This window comes from Triturus cristatus, chromosome 3_1 (assembly GCF_964204655.1).
Source record: "Triturus cristatus chromosome 3_1, aTriCri1.1, whole genome shotgun sequence".
Lineage (NCBI taxonomy): Eukaryota > Metazoa > Chordata > Amphibia > Caudata > Salamandridae > Triturus > Triturus cristatus.
In genome coordinates, this window is record NC_140583.1 from 656,588,684 (window position 1) to 656,614,622 (window position 25,939).

Below are 25,939 nucleotides of genomic sequence, written 5' to 3' on the forward strand. Positions count from 1 at the left end.
GTATTTAAACAGTGTAAAAGAGAAGTTAAATAGTAGCGATTCAGAAGCAAAAGACCAGTAATGGTGAAAATGCTGCACGTGAATACGCAAGCATAGGTGGGAGTACAAGGAATAATTTGCGCTAGTAGGAAGGTAAAGTTGAGAGCGCAGATGAAGCTGGGTAACAACCCGCTAATATTGGGGTACCCTTGTTTTTCTTAAAACTTGTTAAGCGCAGTGGCTACACTGCAAGGGTTCCACTTAAACAAGTGGCTATATTGATTATCCTATAAATCATTTATGCATACCAGAATAGACATAGGGTAGACATCATACCCTTAAGTACTAGATACCACAATATCTATATCTAATATTCCCACTTACACAGGAATATATTGCCAGAATCATTAGCGGACCTTCACTCTTTCATACACCAGTACAGAGTAGCAACACAACTACAGACGTAGCCAGTGAAAAATTGATAGCTCTAGAAAGATTGAAAAAGAAACATATACGCACAGAACTTCATGCTCGCATGCTCACCGAAAATCTCAGGCAGATATTATTCCGGTGGGCCTACAAGTGCGCAATATACCCGCGATTTTTCTGCAAGACAAAAAATTCAAGACAGGCTTTTCACACATTGGTACCACCTGTTCCCGCCATTGGATGGTGTTAGGAATTGACACAGCCCTAGAACACAGTAAAAAGGAATTGGAGGAGATTCTTGAACTGGAAAAAGCCATCCTAGAGCTGAATAGCCTAGCAGACGCAAAAGCAGCTTTAGAGAAACTAGAACGCACTATCCTAGACTTCCAAGCTTTTGAACATCACAAAAAATCCAATAAGGTGTCAAAGGACATAAGAAACTACAACACAGATAAAACTTACCCTTACCTCCAAGACGATTACACCCTAGAACAACAAAGAAACACCACTAGCACCTGGAGTAGATTTAGAAACAGACAACCAGTTACTTTTTCTGACTCCTCTTCAGACTCAGACTCTTCAGACCCCAGCGCAGGCCCTAGTACCTCTTCCAACAACCCCAATTTTTTAGGGAGAGGCCAACCATTCGGAGGGGACAGACCGAGGGACAGGGGCAGAGGGAGGACCAGGTACAACTTTCCCCCAGGCGAGCGCCAGACAAGACGCAAATTCTACCAATGGGGGTATCAGTACTAGACATGGTACCTTTCTCCACAACACAGGAAGTAGACCTCATGCCCATTTTCAATCTGTCAAAACACCTACTGGCTTCCACAGATATCGCCCTACTGAGCAGAGGTCTTTCATATGTAATAACGGAAAAACCCAACTGGTTCACAATACAATCTGAGATCTTCCAGTTTTTCAGAAAAGTTAGACTGAATGCCTTTTTTCATAACAAAGATACTCCTCCCAAAACTGATGCGACAGGACTACGCCCCAAATCTACTTTCAATCCCCCCAGTGGATCCATGCCCCCTGAAGTCATTACTTTTGAACACCTTGTACTAAAAGACCTACATAAAATACAACAAGAATATAGGTTTACCCCTTTCAATGTGAGCCTAGATGAAAAAAACAGTCTCAAGAGACTCAAAGAAATGGATGATATTGTTATAAAACCATGTGACAAAGGAGGAGGTATAGTCGTACAGGACAAAACCTCATACAACAACGAGATCCATAGACAGATTAGCAACACCTCACACTACGAACCCCTGGCACGCAACCCTTTGAGAGAAATCAGCGATCTGATTCTTAATGTGACCATAAAGGGTTTAGATGAAGGCTACGTTAGCAAGAATGAATTCTTGTTCCTCAATAATAAAACCCCACGGACACCAGTACTGTACACCCTACCCAAAATACACAAAAATCTAGAGGTACCACCAGGTAGGCCTATTCTATCTGGCTGCAGCTCAATTCTAGAGCCCCTTGGTAGATACATTGACTACTTCATAAATGGTATGGTACAAGACACCACCACATATGTTAAGGATACCACTCACTTCATCAATTTGATAGAATCACAACCCTTTAATCCTCAATCAGAACTCTTGGTTACTCTTGACATTGAATCGTTATACACGAACATCCCTCAAGATAGAGGCATAGAAGTCATCAAAAAACATCTCAACCTCCGTCCCTCCGCACATCAGGTACCTACAGACTTCATCACATCACTCCTGGAAATAGCATTGACTAAAAACGACTTCCTTTTCCAAGAGAAATACTACAGACAACGCAAAGGTACATCTATGGGGGCAGTTTTCGCCTCCAATTGTGCCATTCTGTTTGTAGACGACATTGAGACGAATATCATCCTCAATATGATGAACCCATTCCTTCAAAACATTCGTGTATGGCGCTGATACATAGACAATGTGTTCATGATCTGGGGTGGCACTAACTCTGAACTTGAAGCCTTCTGCTCCTGGCTCAACAATGCACAAACTGACCTTAAATTCACCTACAGCTATGACAATACCAAGATTGACTACTTGGATGTCACCATCAAAAATCACAGCGGCGAACTTTATACCCCCTTGTTCAGAAAGCCTACTGAAAGGAATACCCTCCTCCAATACAGTAGTGCACATCCCAGGGCACTGAGAGATGGACTACCGTATGGCCAGTTCCTCAGAATCAGAAGAAACTGTAAATTCAAAGAAGATTTCTTCTTAGAATCCAACACACTATGCAAGAAGCTCAATGACAGAGGCTATCCCAAACGCCTAGCAAAATGTTCCATGAAACGGGCCTGGTACTCACACCGTGAGCACATGCTTCAGCCCAAAGTCAAAACACCCTTATCCAGAATTACATGTGTGACCACATTTTGTCCGGTGAGTAACAAACTGTCAAAAATGATAAAAAAACATTAAACAGTCCTAGCGCCACTAAATCTCGCAACAGGCACCCCACTTTTTTCATTTAAAAGAGGTCGCAACATAAAGGACCATTTGGGTAGGGGCTACAAACCTACAAAAAGAGATCAGACTATACACCCCTACCTCAATCTTCCTCCACTGCAAGGGGACTACAAATGTAACAACTGCATGGCATGCGACTCCACTACTAACACCAAAGTATTTGCATTTGAGAATCTAAGTATGCTTTACAGTCTTTTTCAAATTGCAATTCACAAAATGTAATCTACTGTATTGAGTGTCCATGCAAACTGAGGTACATCGGCCAAACCACACAGAAGATCAAGGCAAGAATCGCCCAACACAGGAGCAGAATCCGATGTAAGATCACGACGGCGCCCCTCGTGGAACACTTTATATCAAAAGGACACTCAGAAACAGACTTCACTTGGCAGGTCATTGAAACCCTTCACTCCAACATTAGGGGAGGAAACCAACAACAGATCCTTTAACCAATTGGAATGCAAATGGATTTTTAATTGCCGCACTATTGAACATGGTCTCAAGTCGATTGATGAATGGAATGCCATACTATAAACATTTGACTATTCATATCTGCACATTTTGACCTCAGCCACCTGATACCACTATGTACTTCTTGCTTAGTGTTTTCCTGACAGATGTATACACACTTCCTTATGTTTGAACCTCTTGCTACCCATTGGTTTATGTCTAGTTTATATGTTGCCACAGTAATTGAATATCAGCGAGTACATTGCTAGACTATATGCCTTAACTGATTTTGCGTTTGGTTTTTAATTCATATAGCAACTACCTCAGTAGGTACAACACATTAGGTTGCTTCAGAATTAATTCTGCTATCATGTGCCTGAAACAGTTGTTGCACACACATTGATTTATTTTTTCTTATGACTCTTTCTTCTCTTTTCTTACTCTGCTGAGTTACTACTTTTCCCTCGTTCCCTTACTTTATTCCTACTGACAGCCATTTCCCTTCAGCATGTTCCATTGCACACAACCGCTCGCAGGTGCGTGCTAATTAGCTCTGCCCTGCTGCTGGTTTCACAGCTGACACAGCCCTTAATTACTTCCTGGCTCACTCTGTCTCCCTCTCGCACTAAACGCGGACAGCCCAAGCAGCATGACGCGCTGAGCTCCTCTCCCAAGACTTTCCATATATGAACTGGAACTGACTTTAACTGTAAGTACTATGACTGCGCATACACCTTTACCATCATTTAATCTTTACCTTGGGGTTTGACCCCCACCCTCCTTTTACCCTTAACAGAAACATATTGGCAGCAAATCGTTAAGCGCAACTTATACAGCTGACCCTGCCATACAAGTTTACACAGTAAGTGTTTTCTTTCACCAACTTCCTTGCAAGCGCCCTTCATGGACGCACACCAGTTTCTAATTACTGCTCTAACTCCTTTACAAGACGTGATATTCTCATGCTCGTACCTTCAGCGAATTAATCTGGGTGAACTCGTCTACCCTCAGCTGTTTTCTGAAGCCCTCAATTGATCTTCCTTACACTACGAATAATTGCATCACTAAGTCTACTCTGAGTGTTCTCCCTCTCCCCTCTTTTAGCGGGTTGCTACCCAGCTTCATCTGCGCTCTCAACTCTACCTTCCTACTAGCGCAAATTATTCCTTGTACTCCCACCTATGCTTGTGTATTCACGTGCAAAAACAACAATTGATGGACAGAATACAGAACAATGTCATACATTCACCCCAGTACAGAGATCTGGGCCTAAATCCATCGTTTTTTTGCTCACCATGCCATTCCAGTTTGAACCCAGCCATATGCAAATCAGTCTTGACCCTGTGCCCCATGGGAACAGTCCAGCCCGAACTGCCAAGCCAGGTCCTCCCTGGACTGGAAACAAGCATCCTAGGACCGGTTTCGGGCTTTCAGCCCTCGTCAGCCAGGATAGCTTGATTCCAGTGGCATGGAGAGCAAGGGACTCACGTCTGAGCATACCCTTCCCACTCGGGGTAACAAATGCAAAAACAACAATTGATGGACAGAATGCAGAACAATGTCATACATTCACCCCAGTACAGAGATCTGGGCCTAAATCCATCGTTTTTTTGCTCACCATGCCATCCCAGTTTGAACCCAGCCATATGCAAATCAGTCTTGACCCTGTGCCCCATGGGAACAGTCCAGCCCGAAATGCCAAGCCAGGTCCTCCCTGGACTGGAAACAAGCATCCTAGGACCGGTTTCGGGCTTTCAGCCCTCGTCAGCCAGGATAGCTTGATTCCAGTGGCATGGAGAGCAAGGGACTCACGTCTGAGCATACACTTCCCACTCGGGGTAACAAATGCAAAAACAAAATTGATGGACAGAATGCAGAACGTGTATTCACGTGCAGCATTTTCACCATTACTAGTCTTTTGCTTCTGAATCGCTACTATTTAACTTCTCTTTTCCACTGTTTAAATACTTCCACCACTTGTAATTTACATCGTTGACTTTCACTTCCGAATTGCCTTTAAATCATGTCTTTCGCCTCTGTAATTGCCTTAATTCATGTGTTTCCACACCTACCTTGACCCCTAGGCATGGCTAGTTACATGATATACAGAATAATTCAGGACTAATATATATTTATATATGTCATTATGTTTTTTATAATAAGGAGCCTCTGACTGTATTAATTATACTACATGTAGGGATCAAACTATAGCTTATTTATTTGCCCGTTTTTCCTCATTTTAGATTCAGCTTGCTCACCCGTTATATGTCCTGATGATGATCTTGAACAGTTGAGATCGAAACGTCGTTGACCCTTTACAACAAAACTCTTCCTATTCTATAAAGTTGCTTGAGGAGTTTTACACTATTGTTGTCAATGCAATGCCGTTATTTTAAACTTCACCATCACTCTGCACGTCACGCCTCTTTCACTTATTGTGTGAGCACCTGAATTCTATTGTTGTGGAAATAAATGTTTCACATGAACTGACTTATGTCCCTATGTACATTATTATTTTGTTTGCTCCTTTAAAATAATTAATCTTCAACTCTCTAACCATAAGTGCTCTCCTTAGGATCACTTTTCCTACTTGTAGACTTAAATACATTTAACTGAAAAGAAATCTACCCCGACAGTCACAGCACTTACCTGGGGCACTTCGAAACCAGTGTAAGTCAAGCACCTTGATGGTCTACTGAAACACACAGTTCAATGTTGCGTTCTGCTCCCGGCTGCAGAGGTAACGGTCTACATATGATCAGAGGAAGTGTTGGTCCAGACTCCGATAAAAACAGTTTTCAAGTCAATTCAATCCTTTTTATTTTTTGCAAATAAAAATATATTTATTTAAACGCAGCTTAAACTCGAAGTTTAAGAATGTCACAGTACAACAACAAATTAAATTAACCAAGAAGAAAAAGACATTCATACATCTTAAAAGTTTTTTTGTCTGTACACAAAGTGGTTTTCACTTTTGCCAATTTCTATTATAAGAATAATTTATCTTATAAAAACATTATATACAAGTCCCATTGCATCTCATCACTTTAAGTCGTGAACATTTGGTCTTGTGGATGTGCTGGAGTTGTAAAATTTTAAAGCACTGAGTATGTAGGCTTAGGGAACCGTTTGTTAACCTGCGGCATTGGCAGAGCCATGAATCCAGGTTTTTTGCCCACTCCTGCTCTGGAACCAAAACTTGTTGTGCTGCCTGGACCAGAGCTGGAGTTTGATGAATATGTAGATTTAGATGTAGATGAAGTCCTGGAATAATTGGAATTGTATCCGCTGAAGAAAAAAAAAAAAAAGGAAGTTAAATTGATCAGTGTCCAAAAATAAAACTTCCATGTACCCCAATAAACACTTATAAAGATAGTCACAAAAAGGGACATGACAAAATAGCAATAAGAGGAACCTTTCTGCAAAGATAAGTTTCTAACATCAAAGTCTTAGCGCTGCACTTCAGTACTCGCTAATTTCCACCATTTTGAATTAGCAGAACGTCAAAAAATGGCCCTAAGTGTCTGCCATATTAGGAGATCATTGCCTCTTAATAATCACAGCAGTCCCTCGGAACACTTGCAGACTCTGCAGTATCCTGGGGCTTAATTCCCGACATAAAAAGGCATTCAAACTTGAAGGACTACCTCAGCTGGTGAAAGCCAACTTTAAATACTCAAGTTTGAAATCCAAATTTGAATTTTAACAGTTGCTCTCTCTCGAGCAACAGTTTCCTAATTATTTTGAGTCATTAGACTTTCTCGCACAGTAGGGCCACGCCAATAACTGAGAGGGCTAATGCACTAATGTAAATGTAAATTGATACTTGTATAGCGCACTACTCACCCGCAAGGGTTTCAAGGCGCTTGTACGAATACCGCTTTGGAACCCATCCTGGCTTTCCCTGTGAGGCGTCCACTCCTGGGCACCCCCAAGGTGGAGGCCAGGCATCCTTAGCGTTGTGGGTGCCGTTGTGGAGATTAAGCAAGCTATTGCCCAGAGTTGCAGAGTGGGACTCCATGATTGGAATGGCACCGAGGCGAGAATTATCAGGTCCGTGGAATTTTTGAGCCCAAGACCCGCCGAGGCGGGAAATTGAACCCTGGTCCCGGGCTAGACCTCTGCATCAGGGTCTGCCGCTCTAATCATTGTGCCACACTTCTCCACTAATGCACAGCGGGCAGGGCTTAGTCTCCCTCTGCAGCAGACAACTGTTGAGTGCACCCCTTATATCACTCAGTTGCTAGATAAGGGGAGCAAATGTGGCAGAGGAATCAACCAAGTCTCTGTAACAAACAATGCCACTCAGCCAAGCAGCACTGGTAGGGCCGAGACTCTGCCAGAGCACAGTGCCACCCTCTTCCTGGCCAGCAGAAGCACCAGCGCTGTGTATCTGCAAAATGAACATGGGACAATCCCCAGAAATGCGATGAGTGTGGTGCGGTGGAAACCCTTCCTGCCAGAATGAAGCTAATCCCAGATAGAACAAGTCAAGCGCAGGAAGCCAGCTTCTAGGTGATGACATCTCCTACAGCTAGTGTCAACCTCTAACAGAAGGCCTTATGACCCATAATCGTAAACTATATTCTTTGCAGAAACGTATAGTGTAGTAGCCATATGCATGTTGTTCAGTTAAATATGCTTTGGACACAGTAAAATGCTGATTGCTCATCTGTCTGTTGGGACTCAATGCCGCTGATCCATTTTCGCCACAAGAGACTAGGTGTAAAAAGTCACGGCAAATGAGTTGGTGTTTCTGGAGGGAAAGCACATTTGCATTGCATAAACGGACATATAAAAATATATTCAGAGATGTGATACCCCTGTTGGCTCAAATTGGGGAAAAGTCAAATAATGGTTATCTGGAAACATGTTGCTTGCATACTTCACTCCTAAATTAAACAGCTATCAGCCAATTGTAACTCGAGGGAGTCCAGCATCTCAGTATCTGTATGTAAGGCCAGGCAATGCCAAGTTTGAAGCAGATCTTGATAGTGGTCTGATCAGCATTGTGGCTGGGGCCAGGGTGATGCAAAATCCCTCCACACCATCAGACGAGTAAAGAGAGAAAGAGGATGGAACTAGGACGGGGCGAAGTAAGCCTAGGCAGAATAAGAATACAGTTCAAAATCAGGGCCAGATAATGGACCATGACAATAGGTCAGGGTCAAAGTTTCACACCTCTAGTGGTAATGTATGCCCAGTCGATCATCAATGATGTCAGGTTTCTAAATTAGGTAAGTGATAGGGGAATTGGGATGCAGCAGGTTTTAGGGAGAATCATCATTTTCATAAGAGCGATACACCGTGCCAGCTATAGCGACTGCAAGAGCCAGTGATCCCCCAGGTGCAAGACTTTGTTATTAGCTGCACCATAACTGTTCCCAAATACATCTTCCAAATAAAATACTATATGCACACCCAAGTAATGTACCAAGGACATTTGTCACTGAAGAGGGGAATCTAATCTGCAGCGAAGTGTGGCGAGTGTGAGTGGTTAGATAATGGACTGCTTCAAATTGCACAAAGACAGGAGATACCTCCTTAATGAATGACTTAGCACATCATCAGTGAGAGATTCAGGGCTTAGAAAATAGCAGAATATTATTTGGAAAGTAGGATTTGCTATCACAGGGAATCCAAACTCCGAAATTCTAACAGAAGAAAGGCCAGAGTCATCATCGCTATTACAAAGAGCAGAGGGAAAAATTGACTTATCTGGCGAGTTCCCCACAACTCTTCAATCTAAATTAAAATGAAAAGGAAAAACTTGATCTTAACAAGAGCTACAGGACTACCATACAACGGCGCAGCCAAGGCTACAAGCTCAGCACCAGGCCCAACCCTCCATATAGAGGCAAATAGTAAGTGTTACTAAAGGGAGACACATGTTCCCTGGATACCCTCATGGGGGACAAGCAGTGCTCTACAAATCCACCTTACCTTACATTACAATGCTTTTTTCACATCCAGTAACATTATCATCTCCAGACAAAGATGGTGCAGTAATGTAGATATTGTACAAAGATTAAGAGATGTAGAGCGGCCAGGAACAAACCCTGCTTTGCGTGGAAGGATTACAGTAGGCATGAGAGGGCAAAGCCAATTAGCTAGGATGTTCACCAATAGGATGTTGTTGGTATTAACACCAAACACCTGAAAGACTCAAGCAGGAGGCAGTTTTACCTGGCTCGGGAATGTAACAATCAGGGCCTCGCACAGTAGCTTGTAAAATTAATCTGTCCCTTATTATACCGAAAAAGTAGATGAGGGGCCAGGATATCAAGGTATCCCTTATAGTAAACACACAAAAGTCCCTTGCTACCTGGCGACTAATCCCCTGGAATGCTTTGACTTGAATTCTGCAATAGTAAGTACCATAATTAACTACCATAAGTAGGGCTAGGCACACACATCTACTCAGCGCCAGGATACCCTTGTGGTTGATTTTAAAAATACATATAACAGTTGTATTAGGTAGCCTTAGTGGCTTCCTATCAGTATCTTCAATGCAGGACAGGGCACTATTTTCCAGGTAATCTGCCTTTGCCCTATGCAAACTTGCAGAAATTGAGGAACATTGTGTTGGATATTAGTCTGTAAAAGCTGACCACAAGATCACATTTCTACCCATCTGCGTCCCTACCCGAGCCCACGAAGTTCTGGGACCATCTGGGCATGCACCTGTCCTCTGAGCCAGTTCTTACTAGGGCCATCCCAAGGCACGTCTACAAACCGACTTCGGCCCTCTTCTGTGCTCCTGGGGCCACGCTACTTTGGACCGACCCTACTACAAAACAGCCTGGCTGGACTGTTTGTGCTGCTACACTGGCCTCCCTGTATGCTGAAGGCAGCCTACGTTTGCAAGCAGGTCCTAAACCATACACCACACAGCGTTTACCTGGTGGGACTCTTCTTCCCCAGAGCTCTCCAATGGACTACTCTTCTTCACCCGCCACAGATTCCTGGCCTACAATTTCTTTAAGGAGAGTTGTACCCCACCATAGGCTGACTGACGCCAGCAAAACCCAGCATTCAGCCACAGCATGTCGACCCAGCTCCCTCGTGGGAGCCCCCATCTGCGTCTTCAGCACAAAACGCACCACCCTTGAGGCTCATAGTGAAGCCACTGCAATTGGTATGGGCTGATAAAAAACGTACATAAATAAGTAAATAAAACTTGCTGAAAGAGCCTCCTAATCTGAAAAAGCCATTCAGGTGCTATAACCGCTAACACTAGATCAACAGCAACAACTTCTAGACTTGACAGATGGGATGCACTTCCTTGAGGACCAAGCGGAAGATGCAGACGGGCGCGCCGGGTGTAGTAACATTAGAATGGTACTATTGAGCTCGGAGGGTCCCAACCCAGAAAAATTTCTGGAATCTTGACTGAAGACCTTTACCAATCCTCACAGTCTAACCATTTTCTTCTCCAATGAGCATGCCTTCCATATCCTTGCATGCTGCCCCCGCCCAGGGTCTTGCCATGCCTGCTCATTGCAAACTTTTGCATTACAAAGACGGGGATGAAATACTCCAGGTGGGTGGACCTGAAAGTCAGATGGGCTGCATTGAAAGGCCAATGACCAGATCCTGATCTTCCCAGACTACAAAGAGGCCATCCAGCACCAGCACGTCTCGTTTCTGGGTGTTGTTAGGAAACTGAGGGGCTTTTTCCAACGAAGCTGAAGATCCCAGTGGTTGGACCAATAACTTCTCTGTGCTAGAGGTAGCTTTGGACTGGGCATGAAAATTGGGCTCTTCTACACAAGTGGACATACCTCAGAAGTGGAAGCCCCAGCGCTCCAGGAGCATTAGGTGGGTCCCATCACTCCCTCGACCTCAGATGTAACACCTTTGCGAGAACAGGCCAAAGACAGTAAGCAATCTGCTTTTGTTGCAGCAGACGTTTTTTTAGGTCCTGCCCTCAGCCAGCACTCATCCTCGGATGAAGCAGACTAGTACTCCTCCTTGAGCCCTCATCACCACCTTGAGACCATTCAGTCTGTGACTCCTCAGAGGTAGATCGTTCCAGAGTTTGGGTTCCAGAAGGGAAAACGCCCGGCCTCCTTGGCCGGATTTCCTTATTTTAGGGATTACGGCCAGCCAAAGGTGACTGGAATGCAACAAGTGCCCAGGTGTATACAAAGACACCAAGGATCTGAGATAAAGAGGTTTGGTGTTTGATAGGCATTACTTTGCAACCGCCGTTCAATGGGCAAACAATGTAAATTATGTAAAGCAGAAGAGGTCCATTTTGTAGGGTGGAGCAAGAGACGTGCAGCATTGTTTTGAACAATTTGGAGGCGTTTAATCAATGTTTTTGCCACCTCCAAGTACAAGATATTCCCATAATCCAGCCTAGAAATGACCAGGGCGTGGACTACCTGTTCACAAGTCAGCTGTAGGGAGGCAGTAAAGGATCTTCCTGAGCCATTTCAAAATACCAAAATAAGTACCTGCCATCCTATTAATCTGTAGGTTCGTGGTAAGTTTGTCATCCAGCCAGACTCCAAGATTCTTTACGACTGGAACTGGGCTGTGGGTTGCCCATAGTTGTAGTTAATCCAAACAATAGTTCAAGAACTCATACAACAAATTTACACTTCATAAACAAATAACATATTAATAGTCATCACAAAAATTGAAAAGAAGAAAAGAAACCGAAGCAAACATGACCCTTATATATACAATTATCAAAAAATACAAATTTATTACAATAAATAAAAAAAAAATTTAAAAGAAAAAGAGAGAAAACAGTGGAGCTCTATACAATGCGTTGGTGAAATTAGTAAATGTTTACAGACCAAAAGCAGTGGCAGACAAATATACGTCACAATAACAAGGAGCAAACATAAAAACAAATAATGTGTCCTCAGTCAATTCGCAGGCCACAAGTACGTCGACGGCATTTCAACCGCTTTATCAGTATGCGGTCATCATCACGACAAAAATAAATTGAAAGAGCATCCAAAATCTATACTCCAGCGTCGTTTCATGGAACATTTAGTAAACGATGGGTGAAATGTATATGAGCACCAATAGAGATAAATGGTGTCTGGACATGGTATAATTAATCCATGTAGGGAAGATTCCTAGGGCGTGCTACATCTATGGCACAACAGTTCCAAATCACTTAATCAAGTCGGTACTTTAAATTGCTGATCAATCGATGCTGCCTGTTAGGTGCAAACGCTGACTCCTCACTCAGTCGAATCAGGAAGTTATAGTTGTAGGCCATATGTTGGGTTCCCAAGAATTAGGGAGGTTGCCCACCACCAAGATCTCGGTCTTGTCTCTGTTCAGCTTAAGGGAGTTGGCGCACATCCATAGTGAAGCTTGGGTGTGACAGGAATTAAGGGCCTTTGCATTCTGATTGTCCTTGGAATACAGAGATACAACAATTTGTGTATCATCTGCACACAAGACAAATGTGAGGCCTGCTTATAAGCTTCCACTGCCTGAAGTTCATTCTGCATGCACTGATGCTGGAACTTTAGTTATCTGTTGGCTGACCAATTGCCACCTTGCTGCAACCGGAGCCTGTTTCCTATTCTCCAAAAGCTGACTATAGGTTTCTCCCAGACCTCCATTGCTTTTTGCTTCACTCTCTTTTCTGTCTTAAATCTATAGTCGGATGCACTCACTGTGCTACCCCTTTTTAATTTGCTACTAGTTTGCCTCTTTTCTTTCAACCATTTGTATTTGTCTACTTTCATTTATTGCTGTGTGTGATCCAGTTTCCCTTTTGGTTATACCTTTTATTACTGTTATTTTTTTCTTTTATATGGTTTGCTACAGTTCTTAGGTTGTTGGTGCTTGTTCAGCATAATTCTGTGCTTCATTAGTGCTTGTTCAGCTTCATTCTGTGTTCAGCTTAATTTTGCCCCTTTGGCCTTGTTAGTCCAATGCTTGAATTCGGGTTTCCCCTGCCTTATCTATGCTGGTTTTCTAAGAGTAGGTTGCTCTCTGCTGCTCTAGGATTCTTGCGGTCTGTTAAGTGTACTATTCTGTCCTCACATGCGTATACATGTTTTCCTTCTGTACAGGGGATCACACCAGAATGCTAGGAGGCAATACCCGTTCCTTTCTTTGTTTTGTGTTGAATGTAGTCTTGAGAGCCTTAATTATGACGGTCTGATATTGCGAGTTTCTCATGAATCTCCACTGTGTTTCCAAGTGGACTCAAACGGGATAGCCCAATGTAAGTACAATCCTTCTTTATGTCCTACAGTCCAGATACAGAATCACCTCTGCAGCACCACCTCCTTGGATTTGCCAAGAACAATTTGTACCGAGACTAAATTATACCATCACATAGTTCTGAGTCTTATTTCTGTATAACGCCAGTTTTAAACCAGTGTTTGTCATGTTACTGCTTTCTTTCCTTTCCCTGCCTGTACATATTAGGATTGCCTTGCTTTCTCTTTCCTGTTTCTGTCACATAGAGTGGTTGCGCCTGCTCTTTCTTAGTTTAAGCCTTTGCCTGCTCCTCTGTATCGGTACACCAACTCCCAACTGTCTACTCTGCAATCTGATATTTCTTGACCACAAGGGGTGCTTCCCCCACAAGCCCCAAAGCAGCAACCCATTTATGTACAAAGAAATCCTCTGCTTAAAGACAAGTGAAGTTTCCTGTAGAAATACAATCTTTACACCACGTCTATTCAAGTAGGCAGTGTTGGGACAGAAAAGTTCTCTACATGGTAAAGAAGTGTACCCCTGCCCGAAGTGCCCAACTGTACTGTTATCTAGATCCAGATTGCTGACTTTTTGTCGTATGCAAACAATGATCATGCGTGTGCGCCATGACATAAGACTCGCTGATGGATTGCAGGTTTGTTGAACCGGGAGGAGTGACGAAAACGCTACCCTCATAGTGGTATAACGCTTCCGCCTTCACCAGGAGCTAAGCAATATGAGTACGGTCAAGTATTATTTGTAGAGAGCAACTAATAACCCCGGGGGTAGCCAGGCACTTAACTGCATATGCCATGCAGAGGGCCAGGTCTTGAGTCACTTTCTGAAGTGGTTCAACGAGGGGGAAGTGCGGAGATGGAGGATGTTCCAGGCTTTCTCAGCAAGGTGGGATAAAGAGCGTCCTCCAGAGCGGCTGGTGCGGATCCGTGGTGTTCGAGTGAGGGTGAGGTGTGCGTAGCGAAGGTTTCTGAAAGGTTGGTGGAAGGTCAGGTGGTGGTTCATGTAGTGTGGTCCTTGGTTGTGGAGGGCTTTCTATGCATGGGTCAGGAGCTTGAACTGGCATCTTATTCTGGAAGGGGAGGCAGTGGAGGTCTTTCAGGTGCTGGGTGATGTGTGTCCTCTTAGGAAGGTTGATGATCAGTCTGGCTGCTGCATTCTGGATTGTCAGGAGTCTTTGCAGGATCTCGGTGGAGGAGCGCGGTGGTGGCAGCATACAGTGTAGAGATCACTGGTAGTGAACAGGGCCTTTTTACCCTGTGTCACTGGAGTGAGACCTACAGGCTCACTCACCTTTTTAAGAGTTCCACTGCTGTGTTCTTAAATCACCCTTGGTCTACATCAGGTAAGTTGTGGAGTGCTGCCAAGATGTAGTTACTCTGTGTTAGTTGTATGTGTGCCTGGGAAGTGTACAGTACAAGGATGGAGCAGTACTGTGCAGTGCAAGTGTACTTAGTGCATGTACTGGGTTTATGTATGCAGAGAGGAATACATTACATGAGAGATGTAGTGCTGTGCAGTACATGTGTGGATAAAGCATGTGCTGAGTGCATGTTTGCTTACGTGGAGTACAATATGAAGGGTGAAGTGTTGTTCAGCGCGCAGATGGTGGGTGTATGCGCGTGTTTATAAAGATTGCAACCTGGTTAAATACAGAAGCGCTTTAGTGCTGAAAAGTACGTGCAGAATTAGTGTGTGCTGGATGAATGGGTACATGTAAGGGTACAATGCATGGAGGAACAGTGTTGGACTGAAAGCATGCTTTGAAAGTACACTGAGTGCAGCAGCCAAAGCAGGCAAGCTCCTGGGCCCAAAAGAGATCAAAGATTCCATAAAGCCACTGCCCCTCCAGCTAAAATCCAGATTAAGTCCCAATCACCCCAAGCAGTACCACGGGCATGAACGTAGCAATTGGGCCCACACTGCCTCTCCTTAAGGGCTCCGATACTGCCTAGGCCAGAGAGTGAAAGACTGGCGTCATAGGGCATTGCTGGGCCACACTACACTGATTAGGCTGCCCAAACCCCGATACACCAACGGCAGCAACAGAGCTACCGGCTCATCACCTGGACAATGCAGTGAAACCACGTAAAATCAGCAAAGTCAGTATGCCTATGTTTGCAGCCTCCTTACAGCCTGGTCAGCACTGTGACAGAGGCAAGGGGCCCAGAAGGCAATGCTCCCAGCAGCTTCTACTACTGCTGGGTCTCCATGCATTGGGACATCAAGGTCAGGGATTGGGGGTGGGGTGTTTCTCTCCCTCAAGCTTTTGCGTTAATGTGAATCCTTAAGCTGACCTACAGCCATGACAAGTGAAGATGCACAGACCCCTTTTTGCAGTTTGGAAGGATAGGAATTAGGAAACTGGATGAACCACAGATGTCAGATTTTTGGCAGGGCCAATGCAACCACACTACAATGTGGCCATCTTCGTTTCTTGCATGCTTCACAAATGGGAACATTTGCAGTCTAGCTATTGCTGGAACACGAACATGACTAAGAGATTTCAAGTACAAAGGGCCGGTCACCTTGGCTCAAGACAGCAGGACACAGTTCACAATATTTCAAGGGTGCACATCTTATAACACATGGAAGCCTGACAGCAGTTGAATCGAATTATCACCCACATCACACTTGAGGGATACCCCGTATGGAGACTCTTAATATTCCAGCCAGCAATTCGTAGAGGTATAACAATTATATCTCAGATTTGTATTATCCAGCAAGACAGCATAGCATAATACTTGGAATCTCCTGGGCGGGATTAACTGCCAATAAACAGATAATAACATTTTGAATACCAGCTATGTTAAGAAAGTACTTTTTCAATTTTTGTGTATCAACCTAGATGAAACGACATTTGTGACATTATAGGATTTTCAATATTTGAGTATCTATCTGAAATCAAACTTAAAGTGTGTTATGTATCTCCAATATAAAGCAATGACAGAACGTACCCTTTGGATTGGCCTTGCTGATTTGTTGCACTCGTTTTCCTCTTTTTCGACTTCTTGTAGAACTGGTTGTTCTTCCTCTTGGTACCCTTGTTGGTTCCAGCCCTGAAGTAGCTAGAGGTTCTGCTTTCCTCTTCATCTTCACTTGCATTCTGTCTCGAAGCACTGGCAGAAGTGCCAGATGATTTCTGAGTGTCATCTTCTGCTGCAGAGACAAAAATTGGCATCCAGTTAGTACATGTACAGATAAACTCTCACAACAGCCAGAGCTCTCAGGTTATCAATAGCAACACTAATCAGATAAACAATATATTGAAAGCCATCACCTGCGGTGGACATAAGACCTTGTGTGATCCATGCGACCAGCTGGGTGATATGCCAATTACTCACCTTTTTAGTGGGGCACACAGGTTTATAAGTGAAAGCATCGCACGCAGTTAAACACTTTAATAAGGTGCACCATCTTCACGAAGCCTGACTTCAGGAATACTCTCTTCAAAAGCAGGAATGATAAATGAGCAACATACTTCAAATTGCGACGACCACAGGTGGTCAACAATGTTATTAGATGCTGCATGATTTTCCCGTGTAGTGTATCACATGTGATGTTAATAAGGAGGTGCACCAAAACAGCTGGGCATGTTATAAAGTTTGAAAATGAATCAAAAACATTTTGAAACAAAAATACTTCAAACTGAAAAGATACATTTGAGTTTCTTGTCAGTGCAATGTTATTATTAATATTTCCAAGGATCAGACTGCCCACCTTCATCCAGCCGCCAAAGCAATCTCTTCATCAAAGCTAGAACCAACGTTTTTCTAACATCAAACCACGTTTTTCCAAAGACCAGGCCTTCTTTCTTCCTCAGAGTACACACATCTCTTTGAAAGGAAAGGCCATCTTTTTCTAAAAGTTCACTTCCGGCTCTATTACGGTCTAGTGTTCAGGAATAGCCAGCCGCTGCACAGCAGGGCTGAGTGGTGGGTGGGAGGAGTCACACGCTTAATAGCGAAGCTGGAGCAAGCGTGCAGCAGGCGCACCTAAGGCAAGCCAGTCTGTGCCCGTCCACGCCCGACCGGGACCGGGGCCAGGACTCCTGGCCCCCGCCTCCTGTACTCCATGAAGGAACTCTTACTCCTAAACCAAGGCACAACGCTACTTAATAACAACGTAGCCGTCGCACTGAGGTCGGAAGGGCTTCTGAGGCCTCAAATGGAAACAGGCAGCCTAAATCACACAACACTCCACCATAGGTCGTCACGGCCCGCTAGCCCACTTGAACTCAGGCTCGCTACCCTTAACATCCGCTCACTGCAAAAACAATCTTGAGGTGTTCTCGCTCCTTCAAGACGAACCCCTGGACATTTTAGGTATTATAGAAACTTGGCTCGAGGAGTCCTCAACCCCAGACTTAGTAGCCGCCATGCCCCCGAACTATGCGGCACTATGCCACAATCAACCTGGTAGTTCTAGAAGGGGTGGGGTTGCGATCCTGTACAATCACCAATTAAAGGCTGAGACTCTGCGCAGAGAGCATTGAGGGGGCTGATTTGCTGGGGGCTAAGTTTCACTCCCAGACAGCCTGTCTAGCTATTTTGTTAGTTTATCGTCCACTGCGAACGCCACCCAGGTTCATTGAGCTCTTCATAGAACTAGTTAACGACATCCGCTCATGGTACCAATGTATAGTGGTGATGGGGGATTTCAATTTTCATTGGGACCAGACCCGCAAAGATAGCCAGGCCAAACAGTTGGAGGAGGCGTTGATCTCTTTAGAACTCCGCCAACTAGTGAATGGGCCCACTCATGAGAGGGGCCACACACTCGACTTGGTTTGGACATCCCACCCCTTCACCAGCCCTATAGCCATCAGTCCCTGCCCCTGGTCGGACCACTATGTACTTAGTGGCCGGTTCCCACTCTCAAAGCAAGCAGCCCGTCCACCTCCAGAGCGGAAAGTGTTGCGGAGCTGGAATAAAATAAGTGCCGGTGACCTGGTTACTACCCTACATAAATCGGCTACCTCTACTCCTACACAGGGAAACCTTGATGTAGAAAGTGCTGCCCTTGCGACAAGGCTAAAGATTGCTATCAATATGGTTGCCCCAATACGCAGGGAAAGAATAAAGTACAAAGGCAAGGGGGCCCCCTGATTCAACGAGGCATTAAGAAACTTGAAACAAATCCTTCGCCAGTGCGAGAGAGCCTGGCAGAAAGTCTACGACCCAGGTGCCCGGTCAGAATATAATGCTACGTTTGCAATCTATTAAAAGGCAATTCTTACAAGAAAAGCAGAATTCTATGAAGCTAAGATTGCGGCTGCTGACAATACACAAAAAGAGACTTTCCGGATCTTGAAAAAGCTGATACAAGTCAAGGAACAGAAGCCTTCATTCTGTTTGGAAGATTGTAACAACTTCCAGTCTTTCTTTGTAAAAAGTGAAGTACCTATTAACGGAAATACACTCCACCCCCAAGTTCCCATGTTCCTTAGCGCCAGCACCCCCGCCCCTCACTTTTGACAAACCACTCACCGCCTTTCCCATGCTCACTCACGACTCCTTGTCTCTTTTAATAGGACGGGTGAAGTCAGTGTCACCTGCAGACGCCTGCCCACCCGGATCTTCAAGGTAGCCTTACCAGGGATAGAAAGCGAGGTCCTCTCGCTTCTTAATCAATCCCTTGAAACTGGGCATGTTCCCATTAATTTTAAGGAAGCTCGCATCATCCCGCTTCTAAAAAAACCAGAGGCTGACAAAAAACCTGAAACATTTCAGGCCGATTTCCCAACTCCCTTTCCTGGCAAAAGTGCTGGAACAGCACATGCTAAAATCCCTGTCCCACCATATAGAGCAGCGTTTCCCAATCTGTGGTCCTCGGACCCCCAGGGGTCCGTGACACATTCCCCAGGGACTTGATTGCCTACCGTCGTTGTAAAAAACGAAACGCCCATGCGCCCTCACAGCACATAAGAGGTGTGAATGTTGCTGGTGCCAGAGTGGCAAGACTACAATACAACTGCAGCAACACCACACTGGCCAATCACCATTCCGCTTTAGGTGCAAGCTGAAGGGTGATTGCCCTTATTTTACTATTCGCCTCTGCCCGTCACCCGAAGTCGCACTCGCACAGCAGTGCGTGCGTTTCCTTTTCTGTTTGTGGCCAGGCCTATGGCATTTTGCATATGTCCCCATTTGCACTGAAAGTGGGGTACAGCTGTGCCTCATGTGTTGAGATTGAAGAGCATTGGAGGCTGGAGCCCCTCGAACGGGCAGGAGGACTCTTCTCTGTCTGGAACTTCATGTAAGTGTTTAATTTGTGTGTACGCATTTACAGTAAAAGTACGTGCTCGCCTTTGGGACCTTTTAAGTCAGGGTTAGTCATGCAGCACATTATCACGTTACGCTACGTTAGACGAGATTAATGCACTTTTGATAACGTACTGATGTCTTCAGGTTTAGTAATGGCAGCTGCAGGTGGCCTAGCAGGTCATGTTATCATTCAATCATCCAGCTCTCTATACCGAGGAATTCCAGCCTCCTAATCGGCCTGATGGGAATCTGGTTATTTTAAAGACGAGCGACGACATGAAGATGAGCAGAGCTGTAGTCACTACAAATAGCATCATGGGACGGCATGTGTTTACATTTATGAAAGGGAGTTAGTCTATGTGACGGTAATAACTAGAGGGAATAATAGCTGTTTAAGTGTACGAGGAGCACGTGCAAAAGGCAGCGAGATGTTTTATGCTGCAACTGTATGAAGGTTCACCGGTCTGAACCTGGAGGAACCAGTCGCTAGGGTCTTCAGGGAGCTACGAACTGCCCTTGTGTAAAAAACCTATTTGTGTATGCCTGAACGGTTGTGGAATATGCTCCCTTATCAGGACCACTTAATAGACACTTACTTCGAAGAAAAGGCCCCGTAAAACATTTTAAAAAGGCCCCCAGACATTGTCAAGAGGAAGCTAGAAGAACCAAGCATTGTCATAGTTAGTAGGCCCGGCACTGTCTGCAAGTCTTGACTTTGTCATTGCTTATTTTGTTCTATGTAAAATGTTGTCAGGGGGCTACCGGGGGACAAGTCCATATTAAAAAAAAATCTTTGGTTGGAAGCTTTTGTGTCAAGAAATACACATTTATTACAGTCCATGAAAATAAGTACTATGCGCAAATTACAGAGTGAGATTATCTAAAATGGGCTGGCACACTGACTTGTAAATGGCGCAACCATCCAACAAAGTATTACTACAACCAAATCTACCAAAACGCGCGACCTAGAAGGCATGAACGACTGCAAGAAAGGGGGGGGGGGGAGAAAAGTGAGAGGTAAGTAGGTATTATGAAAGAAGGTCGACTTTGTCAAGAGATGGCAAGGTGGGCGAGTAGTGTCTGGGGAGAAGGGAAACGAGGGCAGAAAGGGACAAAGGGTGAACAGAAGAAGATAATGACGAACAAGAATAACATTGGGCTTGTGCCGCTAGTGGTTTACTGTTGGTGCTGCCTTGGACCTAGCTCACCACTCTCCTTAACTCCTGGAGATCAGTCCCGTAAGTCGCTGTACTATACCTGTTTGCAGAACTTGGTCTTCCTTCCCTAAGATAGCATTGCAAAACTCAAAAATTGCACTCTGTCCTCTTTTGAACTGGAAGGAATTCATATTTAAAAATGTACTTACCTGAACGATTTTTCTCTGGTGCCTAAACATATATAAAGATGCTTGCTATTTTTAGAAAATGTTGTGGATCTCCTTCTTGAGTCGTGTGTGCCATTTATTGACTATTGTGTGTGTGTGCAAAAGTCCTGAACGCCTCACGACCGCACTACCCCTAATAGAGGATCTTGGGATTACTAGAGCAGGCCCCTGTCCACTTATAAGGAAACTCCTGGACTCTTTACAGGGCATACTAGATTATTGATATGTGCAACAGATCCTAATGAAAGAAGATGCACTCATATGGATGGCATCATTCCTCACGGGTCGCACGCAGAGAACCAATCTCCTCTCCTTCACCTTACAACCCAAGAGCACCATCTGCAGCGTCCCTCAAGGTTCATCCCTCAGCCGTAGCCTCTTCAACATCTACATGATGCCACTAGCCGACATCGTCAGAACTCACATCAACATTATATCCAACGCCGACGACACCCAGCTCGTCCTCTCGCTCTCAGCAGACCCCACTACATCGAAGACCAACTTCAACAATTGCATGGAGAACGTTGCAGCCTGGATGAAGGACAACCAGACTGCCAGAAGATCAACACGGACAAGGCCGAAGGGCCGATCAACCATACCTCCCGATGGAAAGACACCTGGTGGACGGTGGAACTCGGACCCATCTCTACACCTAAAGACTACGCCACAACCTTGTCATCATCTTAAACAGCAAACTCACCATGAAACAACAGATCAACCCTGTCTCCATGGCCTGCTTCCACACCCTCCACATGTTCCACAAAATCTTCAAATGCCTCCCCAAAAGCACCAGGAAAACAGTCACGCCCTAATCACCAGTCGTCTCGACTATGGCAACACACTGTATGCAGGCACCGCAAACAAACTCTTGAAAAGGCTCCAGAGGATACAGAACTCAGTGTCCAGACTGATCCCTAAGCTGCCCAAAAGGACCCACATCACCAAGCACCTGAGAAACCTCCGCTGGCTCCCCAACCAGAAAAGAAACAATTCAAACTACTGACACGCCTAGAAAGACCTTCACAACTAAGGACCAGCATACATGAACCACTGCCGGAACTTCCACCAGACATCCAGAAACCTTACGCCGCCTCCCTCGCCCTGGCAGAGACACTGCGCATCCGCCATAATCGCGAATCCACCGTAGCCATAGCGGAGGACACTCCCCTTCTCCCACTTCGCTGCCAAGTCTTCGAACACCCTCCACCTCCTGGGATGTAGCTGGGGTATTTGGGGCCCTGCTCGTCTGCTACCCATAGAAACCTTCCAACCACAGACATTTTAGAAACCCAAGGGAATCCAGGTTTGTGTGCCTTACGTGGATCCCATGAGGCTTTCTTACTCACAGTGCCCTGAAAAGAATCATAATTTCCTCTTGCTTGCCATAGCAGCAGAGTGGTCCGTCCACACACCTCTTTTTTCATAAATCAATACAACATATCACTTGTGTCGGGGGTTAAGGGAGAGGTTGGAAGAAAGAATTATGGGGCAGGTAGGCAAGCTTGTGCTCAGGGGAGCACCACTGATGCGCAAGGGAACACTTCCACCCCCAAAAAATACAACTACCTAAAACAACCCTGGTTTCTAGTGGGCTTTCTGTCCCCCCACTGAGCAGCACATGGGAACACTACTATGAAAAAACTCCAGATGAAATCCGGCACACGATGTAGAGCCAAAGGTGAGAAATCTGCAGTTAGAAGTATGCACCAGAAAAAAGTATTGCTGAAATGTTTCTATGTCAGAGGCGCCAGGTGGCTGATGGTATCTCAAAGCGTCTGATGGACGCTCAATGTGGTGCTGTTGGGACATCCTCTCATGTATGCTCGTTTACATGCATGGAGGAGGGACTGGGATACGTATTAGATAAAATAAATCTTCATTCTTAATGGGAGAATTTTTAAGCAAATACTTCATTAGATAAGCTTTAAAAATATGCGTGTTTAGTTAATCTAATCCTTTTGGCAAGTCACTGATGTTGCCACTAATCTGGACATAATTCTAGGGTAGTGTGTCTCGTCAGACAGCAGTATTTATTTGCTCCTAAAAAATAAATTACTTACCTTAGGTAACGCTTTATCTGCCAGAGAAAGACTATCTAGCTGAAGAATCCTCACCTTAGAATTATCCCCAGGTGTCCGACTAGATCCGGAAATTTGAGCAGTTCTCCTGAGTGATGGCAGGTGGCATAGTTCGGCACTGCGTTGTCTGCGCCAGAAGTGAAGTACGCGGTGCATATATAGGCGACACCTCGCCGCGATGACGTCAGTTCAATTCGCGACTTTCCTCACCAGGAACGCAGAGACATGATGACCACTAGTGTGAATTTCTAGGGCTCATTTCAAGTGGAATCCCTCATCCTTTAATCGGGTGCAGAGCGGGGAGGGTCAGTAAGGAATCTGCAGTTTGATAGTGTCTCTACCAGATAAGGCGCTACCAAAGGTAAGTAACTTGTTCATCTGATAGAGACTTCTACCTTAGAATCAATACCCAAGCCATGTTTCCCGGGAGGGGGGTCTGCGATCCCAATTTAGTCCACAAAGTTCTGCTGGACCGAATGGGCAAAATGCTCATCCCGACAGACCCGACTGTCCAGGCAGTAGTGCTTAATAAACGTGTGCAAGAAAGCCCACGTTGCAACCTGGCAGATGTCCAGGCCCGGAACTCTGCAAGCTAACGAAGTGGTCGCAGTTTTGGCTCTGGTAGAATGAACGTGCAAGTTCTCAGGGGGGGTTGCTTCTTGGCCAATGCATAGCAGGTATTTATGCAGAGCACTATCCATCAGGAGATGGTTCGTTTCTGCGCCGCCTTCCCTTCCTTGGCACCTTCGAAAGAGTTGATCATCCACCCTGGAGTATTTTGTGCAGTCAAGGTAGAAAAGCAAAGTTATTTCTCGGTCCAGAGAGTGGAGTCTCTCCTCTTCCTTAGAAGGATAAGGCGACGCAAAAAAAGGTAGGATGGGTGATTGGCCTACGCAAAAAGGAGTGACTACCTTTGGACGGAGGGAGGAACGCGCCCGAGAACCAGTTTTTCAGGATAGAAAGTAGTATACAGAGTTACAGCAACTCACTGACCCTCCTGGCCGATGTAATGGCCACTAGAAAAGGGGTTTTGATGATCAATAACCGAAGTGGGCAGTTGTGCAAAAACTCAAGCGGCGTGCGCATAGGGGAAAGTGAGGACTAAGTTCAAATCCCACTGAGGCACGATGAATGGCCTGAGGGAAAATATGTGTTCCAAACCTTTGAGTAATCTCATGACAACAGGTGACAAATAAGGAAGGTTGGTACGACAACAGCTAAAATGCAGAGATGAAAGATAGCCCTTAACTGCGCCCTGAACAGAGCCATGCTGGGTCAAAGAAATATAGACACTACGACTTGAAAAAGAGAAGCAGAGAGGGGAATCAAAGCTAGCTGGATACACACCATGCCACAAATTGTTCCCAGCGGCATGCGTATACAGTCTTGGGGGAGGGATGCCTGGCTGCCAGAATAACATCACAGACTTCGGGAGAAAGGTGCAAAGGTTGTCAATGCTCAATTATCCATGTATGGAGGTGGCAGATGAGCAGATTTGGGTGAAGGAGCCTCTTGTGTTGCTGCAACAGAAGATCCTCTGGAAAAAGCAGGCTGACCAAAGGGCCGATTTTCATGCTCAACAGCTGCGGAAATGCATACAGAAGGACGGAACTCCACTTGAGATAAAAAGCGTCTCCAATCAAGATACACCTTGGAAACTCCAGAGTGCAGAATTGCTAACATCGTGGGTTCTCCGTGGTGAACAGATCTTACCAAGGCTCTTCCCACTCTTGAAAGACCTTGTACCACCACCTGATGGAGACCCCATTCATAATTCGCTAGGCATCGACAGCTGAGTTTGTCCGCCTTGGCATTCAAAGAGCACTCCAGGTGTTGAACCCTAAAGGAGATGCCCCTATGTCCAGAGAGTCAGAGTCTCCTGACAAAGGTCCTCGACCCCACCCTGCCACGCTTGTTGGAGTACCACATGACGGTTATGTTGTCCAAGAACACTTGCACTAGCCTTTCCTTGATGGATGGTAGAAAGGCCTTCAGTGCCAAACAAATTCCCCAATGCTTTAATTAGTTTATGTAGAGCCTAGACTCCACCGGAGACCAAAGAACTCTGATCTTCACTTCACTAGATGGCCACCCCAGCCCAGGAGTGAACCATCTGTCACTACGGTCAGTTCTGGGTGGGAAAGGGAGAGGGGTCTGCCGCTGACCCAATTGCAGTTTGTCAGCCACTACTGCAAATCTGTTTCAGCTCCCTCTGAGATCTGGACCCTGTTGGAGGGATCGCCCTGAGGTTGTGTCCACAAGAACTTCAAGCCCTACTGCAGAGCCAGCGTCTGCAAGCAGACATGCTTCACTAGCAGGATGCAGGAGGCTGTGAGGCCCAACAGCCTCAGAATCTGCCTCACCAAAACCCAGGATAGAGGATGAAAAACCGGTATCATAGTCTGAATATCCAGGCAGTTCATGAGGATAAGTCCGAAACTGCACTGTGTACAGAAGAGCTCAGATAGAACGGAGCATTTGAGAAGGGGTCAGGTGTGACTTCATTAGGGTGATAGACTGGAACCCCAGACCTCTGCTGGTGTGCTGCAACCACCGTCATAACCTTGGTGAACACCCAAGGGGTGCTGGTGAGGACAAAGGGGAGAAGGCAAATTGAAAGTGTTCCTGGCCCACGGTGAACTGCAGATAACATCTGTGGGC

The 25,939-nt window shown here is 45.2% G+C and overlaps 1 protein-coding gene across 1 annotated transcript in view; it reads right to left on the bottom strand.

The window, feature by feature from the left end:
* Positions 1-6,136: 6,136 nt before the first annotated feature.
* BLM (BLM RecQ like helicase) overlaps positions 6,137-25,939 on the bottom strand; it is a 383,147-nt gene continuing 363,344 nt past the window's right edge. The window contains exons 20-21 of the mRNA XM_085644695.1: positions 16,508-16,709; positions 6,137-6,638 (exon numbers count right to left, since the gene is read on the bottom strand). Of these exons, the coding sequence (XP_085500821.1) occupies positions 6,446-6,638; positions 16,508-16,709 (395 nt within the window). The 3' untranslated portion in view covers positions 6,137-6,445. The remainder of the gene's footprint in view (positions 6,639-16,507; positions 16,710-25,939) is intronic.